The sequence below is a fragment of the Salvia hispanica genome, chromosome 4 (genome assembly GCF_023119035.1).
Source record: "Salvia hispanica cultivar TCC Black 2014 chromosome 4, UniMelb_Shisp_WGS_1.0, whole genome shotgun sequence".
Classification (NCBI taxonomy): Eukaryota; Viridiplantae; Streptophyta; class Magnoliopsida; order Lamiales; family Lamiaceae; genus Salvia; species Salvia hispanica.
In genome coordinates this window covers 15,704,599-15,709,937 of record NC_062968.1, presented here as the reverse complement: position 1 = coordinate 15,709,937, position 5,339 = coordinate 15,704,599, and the positions used below count along the sequence as shown (strand labels likewise).

General features: G+C 39.8%; 1 protein-coding gene across 6 annotated transcripts; it reads right to left on the bottom strand.

Annotated features, from left to right (window-relative positions):
* Nucleotides 1-1,430: 1,430 nt before the first annotated feature.
* Nucleotides 1,431-5,339, bottom strand: LOC125222805 (sugar transporter ERD6-like 5). 6 transcript variants are annotated; one of them, XM_048125625.1, is made up of 18 exons: nucleotides 5,022-5,339; nucleotides 4,878-4,940; nucleotides 4,335-4,424; nucleotides 4,177-4,236; nucleotides 3,532-3,597; nucleotides 3,394-3,459; nucleotides 3,226-3,301; nucleotides 3,085-3,149; nucleotides 2,915-3,007; nucleotides 2,726-2,806; nucleotides 2,557-2,641; nucleotides 2,446-2,489; nucleotides 2,302-2,364; nucleotides 2,167-2,241; nucleotides 2,040-2,090; nucleotides 1,897-1,947; nucleotides 1,707-1,821; nucleotides 1,431-1,624 (listed from the first exon to the last, which is right to left on the bottom strand). In XM_048125625.1, exons 1-18 carry the CDS (start codon nucleotides 5,151-5,153, stop codon nucleotides 1,509-1,511), a joined length of 1,392 nt encoding a protein of 463 aa, XP_047981582.1. In that variant the 5' UTR covers nucleotides 5,154-5,339; the 3' UTR covers nucleotides 1,431-1,508. The 6 variants fall into 6 exon arrangements, with proteins under 6 accessions (XP_047981582.1, XP_047981580.1, XP_047981584.1 ...); XM_048125623.1 differs by having other exon boundaries at nucleotides 1,897-1,957; nucleotides 2,041-2,090; nucleotides 5,022-5,337; XM_048125627.1 differs by having other exon boundaries at nucleotides 2,167-2,226; nucleotides 5,022-5,334.

The window sequence follows — 5,339 nt, the reverse complement described above, 5'->3', positions numbered from 1 at the left end:
TCTCTCCTCAAACGCTGAGAATGTTCCTAGCCCTAGCTGCACATCTCAACTGGCCTATTTACCAACTCGACGTCAATGCCGATCTCCTCTGCGGAAAATTGGATGAAGAAGTCTACATGTCGCAGCCGCAAGGATTTCTCGCCCCTGGCATGGAGAACATGGTCTGCAAACTGAACAAAGCCATCTACGGCTTGAACCAAGCGCCGCGGGGATGGTACGCCAATCTCGACTCCTATTTTCTCCAAAACGGCTTTCAAAGAAGCACAAATGATCCCACGCTCTACACCAAGAGGAACGGAGCAGTCGCCGGCGGCAATCTGTTGCTCGCCGTTTGCGTTTTTATGGATGATGTTATTTACATGGGAGCATCTCCCTCCGTCACCACCGAATTCAAGGAGAGGATGATCAATTTGTTCGAAATGACGGATCTAGGGCTGATGCATCATTTTCTAGGGTTAGAAATCAAGCAGGGAGAAGGCGGTGTGTTCGTCTCCCAAGCAAAGTACGCAGCAAATCTCCTTCACCGCTTCAATTTGACCAACTGCGAAGCCGCGATTGCTACTCCGATGAGTGTCGATGAGAATCTGCGGGCTGAAGATGGCAGCGGCAAGGCTGATGCGAGGAGATTTCGGAGTCTGGTTCGAGGTCTGGTTTGTTTGACTCGTACCAGACCCGACATTGCATTGGCCGTTGCTAGGGTTTCTGAATTTGTGCGTAAGCCGACGAATCAACATTTTGGAGCGGCTAAGAGGATCCTCGGCTACATAGCTGGAACGCGCGAATTGGGGATTTGGTATTCGAATGGTGCTGAATTCAAATTGAGTGGCTTCACGAGCAGCGATTGTGACGGTGATCGGGGAAGTAGGTCTGGCTTCGTCTTCAGTTTCGGATCAGGAGCAGTAACGTGGAGCTCGAGGAAACAAGGAGTGGCAACACTTTCGTCATCGGAAGCAGAGTATCTGGCCGCAGCTACTTCAGCGAGTGAAGCAATGTGGCTTAGAAGGCAGTTGGGTGATTTGGATGAAGAACAAGAGGATGCAACTGAGATTATGTGTGGGAATGGGATCACTAAGAAGCCACTGTGCATGGAAGAACAGAGCACATCGATGTTGAGTTGGATTTGATAAGAGAGTTGGTTAGTGGTGGTTTCGTCTCTCTGAAATACTGCAAAGATTCTCAACAACTTGCTGATATCTTCACTAAGCCGTTGCCTCGTGAGAAACATGTCGACTTCAAGGCGCGACTTGGACTTTGCACTTATCGATCGAGGGTTCGTTGAAGATTGCTGAATATCATCCTTATCTACAACCAAACTTACCTTTTACCGAGTAGTTCTTATTCCTTGTTCCATCTTGCTTGTGAAATTTTCAAAGATTAATCAAGGAAAGAACATTTTGCTATGAATATGTTTTGAGTCTTGACTTCTCTTGTTTAAGAATCTCAGTTTCAACAAGTAAATTCATTATATCATGATCAACATATCCTTTAATACAGTCGTGTAAAAACAATTATGAGATGATGGATACTTGTATTTCCTCTAGTGTTCTGCCATTGGTTTCTGGAACCAGCTTTGTGATGAACACCATTGTCAGACCACATACACTTGCAAACACGAAAAATGTGCCTGAACCAAAACCACCACTCTCAGATCCAACTCTTTTTTCCACACCAACAATTGAAAATCACAAACTGGAACAAAGACTCACCCGCAGAGCTCCACTGTGCTACAAAGTTGAATGAATATGTAACAATCCAAGAACCGAACCAGTTAACAAGATTCACCAGGCTGCCGGCTAAACCCTTGGCATGTATGGGAAATATCTGAAATAATAGAGCAATGAGATGTATCAAGTACTTTTCAACTTTAGTGGATGTTTGAGGATTTAAACTGTCTACCTCGGACATTATGACCCAAGGAATAGCTCCCATGCCTAAGGCAAATGACCCCTTGAATATCGGATCAGATACATAATTAACATCTTATTTAACTAACTTTAGATACACAAAAAGTTCGGCAAGTAACGTTGCACTTGCATTACCAAGACGCCACCAAGTGCTAGAAAGGGACTGAAATCCCAAAGCTTAAAGTCCTACAATGGGAAAAAGCTAAGTTAAACTCTCTACTCAACCAATATGCAGCAAATTAGACTTGTGTATGTGTGTCACCTGTAACAAGAATGATAATCCAATAGAAAAGCAGCCCAAGCAAGTTCCAGCGGCAGAAACCTGCAGAATCAGACTCTGCATCTTTACAGAGATGAACAAATACAAAGACATAGAACTAGCCGCATGAACAGGTACCAGTAGCAGTGGTCGTCTTCCAGATTTATCGATTAGGAGTGTTCCTAAAATGGTCATTGGGATCTGAAAATGGGAATATATTGTTAGTACGGGGAGTGACGCCTAAACTGTACGGAGAAAAAAGGAATTGTGGAATCCACTAACCTGAAGAATAGCCATCGCGGTTGTTCCAACTTTGTATGAAAAACCTGCCAATAAACCCAACAATTAGTGTATCTTTTAGTCATCTGAATCACTACGAAATAACTAGTTTACCTGCAGACGAAAATATTGCACTTGCATAGTATGCAATTGCATTCACCCCTCCAAATTGTTGCAGTGCCATCAACCCTACTCCAACCTGAGTAAATTGGGAATTTTTCAGTAAAAAATCTCATGTCACAGAATTTATGAAATTCAAGCTAAGGAATCGACAAAGCTTTACTATGAGAGAGTGAGCATATTTTCTTTGAAACAAGTCCACCAATCCAAAGTCCTTGACTTGCTCAGGAGTTCTTGTATGATCCTGTGATTGGTAGCATATGTATACAAAGTATCCAAGTCAAATAGTTAGAACAAAAAAAAAGGTCACCTAAATACATCCACCAGTCGGAATCGAAAACCAAATAGTTACTCTAATTTCTGCTGCTTCGTCAAAAATATTGGCATTCTTTCCTCTGAGGCATACCAAAGATGCTTTGCTCCCATCCCACCGACCAATCTTAGCCTGTGAAGAAAATAAGTACGACCGATTCAACACCCTCTCAACTTACTGACCTTCACCAAAATTCTCTACAAATTTACCAGCCATCTTGGAGACTCTGGAATGAAAAAGAGGCCTATAAGCTGTACAAGGCATGGAATAATTCCTGAAATGAAGTCACGGAGTAAATGTAGTTTTCTCTTGACTAATGACTATTGCAAAGACCATGGAAATGAAATTACCTGTTAAAGCCAAGAGGCGCCAGGGGAGGATGTTACCGACAAGATATGTTATGGAAGTGCCACAACATATTAACAACTAAAACATCAGAAGCAGTTTATATCAGTAGTATACATAGAAAATGACTACATGAATTGAATTTGAAAGAGTGGTCAAGATTTATTGCGTACCTGATTAGCTGCAGTAAATCCTCCTCGGAGGTCCTTAGGTGTGATTTCTGCTATATATACAGGTACCTGTTCGTTTCAAAGCTGAAAACATTTATAGATTACAACATACAAAGCAATTGGAATTAAAACTAGATGTACCACATATGAAAGAATTCCAATTCCAAATCCTGTTAGCACCCTCCCGATATCAAGCCACCAAGCATTCTGTTCACAGCGAGTAAGACAATGTTAAATATATATAAAAAAAAAACACCGATAAATGTTCATCACATGAGTTTGTAAGCATATTTGCTCACCAGTCATTACTTATCTCACAGAGGATAAGCGATAAAAGGATATGAGAGGTCATAAATGCAAAAAAAGTTGTTAAGCATAACTCTAATTAAGAAAATGCTGCATATCTTGTAGATTTGTTCAAGTAGATAAATATGTTACTCATCAGAATTAGATATTTCACTAAGGTGATTGCTCTATATGTAAGTTCCTACTTCCTAGCACTCAACTATTTATTTCATAATTGAAGCTTTTCATTTCCATCTAGTCATCTTTGAATCAACTCTTTTACTCTTGCAATAGATTGATGATTAAAAGGTATTCTGCTGAATAACTACCATAGCATGACTGAGGTTGATTTATATTTTTTTTTCTCTAATATTGGATTTAGAAGAAGTTGTTTTTTATGTCCTCTTTTCAATCGTAAAAACATTGTATTGAGTGCATAAATTAGTTAATTCATCAGATGTGTACAGTGAAAAAAAGAATTCGGGTGTAGGTACTAGGTACCTTTGAAAATGCTATTGCAAGCCATCCAACAACAGTAAACAGCTCTGCTAATCCCATTGCCTACATTATTTGGCCAGTATTACAAGAGATGACAGAGTAACATACACGAAACTGAAAAATACTCAACTACATAGAATGTAAGAATGAAAAGGTCTTACTCCTTTTCTTCCTAAGAGATCTGCTATCTTCCCACTAACTAGTGCTCCTACCATAGCTCCAATAGTTAATATCGACCCAAACAATGAATACTGCAAAGTGGAATTTGAACGAAAGGTATAGAAAATAAGTTATAAGACAAGTATATAATTTGTTTACCATAAATAGTACAAATATTTAATCTGTAACCATGTACTATTTAGGGTCATTTAAGCCAAGAGTTTGATCAAGGGAGTGACTCAAATGAAATCTAAACATTCTACAGCAATTAAACTACTCTGTTAAAAGGTATTCTTATACGTACTTGATTGAAACCATCCTTATTGCACCAATATTGATGATTTTCCCACCAGTTTGTAAATGAAGCAAAATAACAGAAAACTTAACAGCCACCAAATTTCATTAAGAGCTCATTCATCTATTTGACAGTTTGTATTCATATAAGATCCTCATGCCAACCATTGGATACAAGTCATCAAATGAAATCCCTAACCTCTCTAAGTAGTTATTATTATTTGTGTAAGCAAAATTGAGGTCTGACTCACCTCAGCCACTGTTAATCCAAGATCATCCACAATTCCTGGCTGCGCAGGCGACGAAAATCCAACCTGCAAAAGTGTGAAAGAGGAACAATTAAATTGGAGTAAAACGGAAGATAATAAGTAAAAAGTATGCGATCAAAAACTCACAGCAGAGCCAAAAGCATATGAACCTGCGACGGCCACGACGGTGCTTAGGACAAGAATAGCGGTGGCGGAATTGTCAGCGACCTCCGGGCTTATCTCTGGAAGCAGAGGGGTTGTGGTGCTTACTGACTCCATTACACGTTGGTAGGGGAAATGAATGAATTGATCAAAATTATAGGTAGTGACGTTTGAGTATTCAATTCAATTGTTGTGGAGAAGAAAAAGGATAGTTGAAATGTATGTATGCATATTACTCTCCATCTTTCCTACTTTCCTTCTGTCTCTATCTCTACTTGTATCTGTTTGACCATTTTTGAGTTT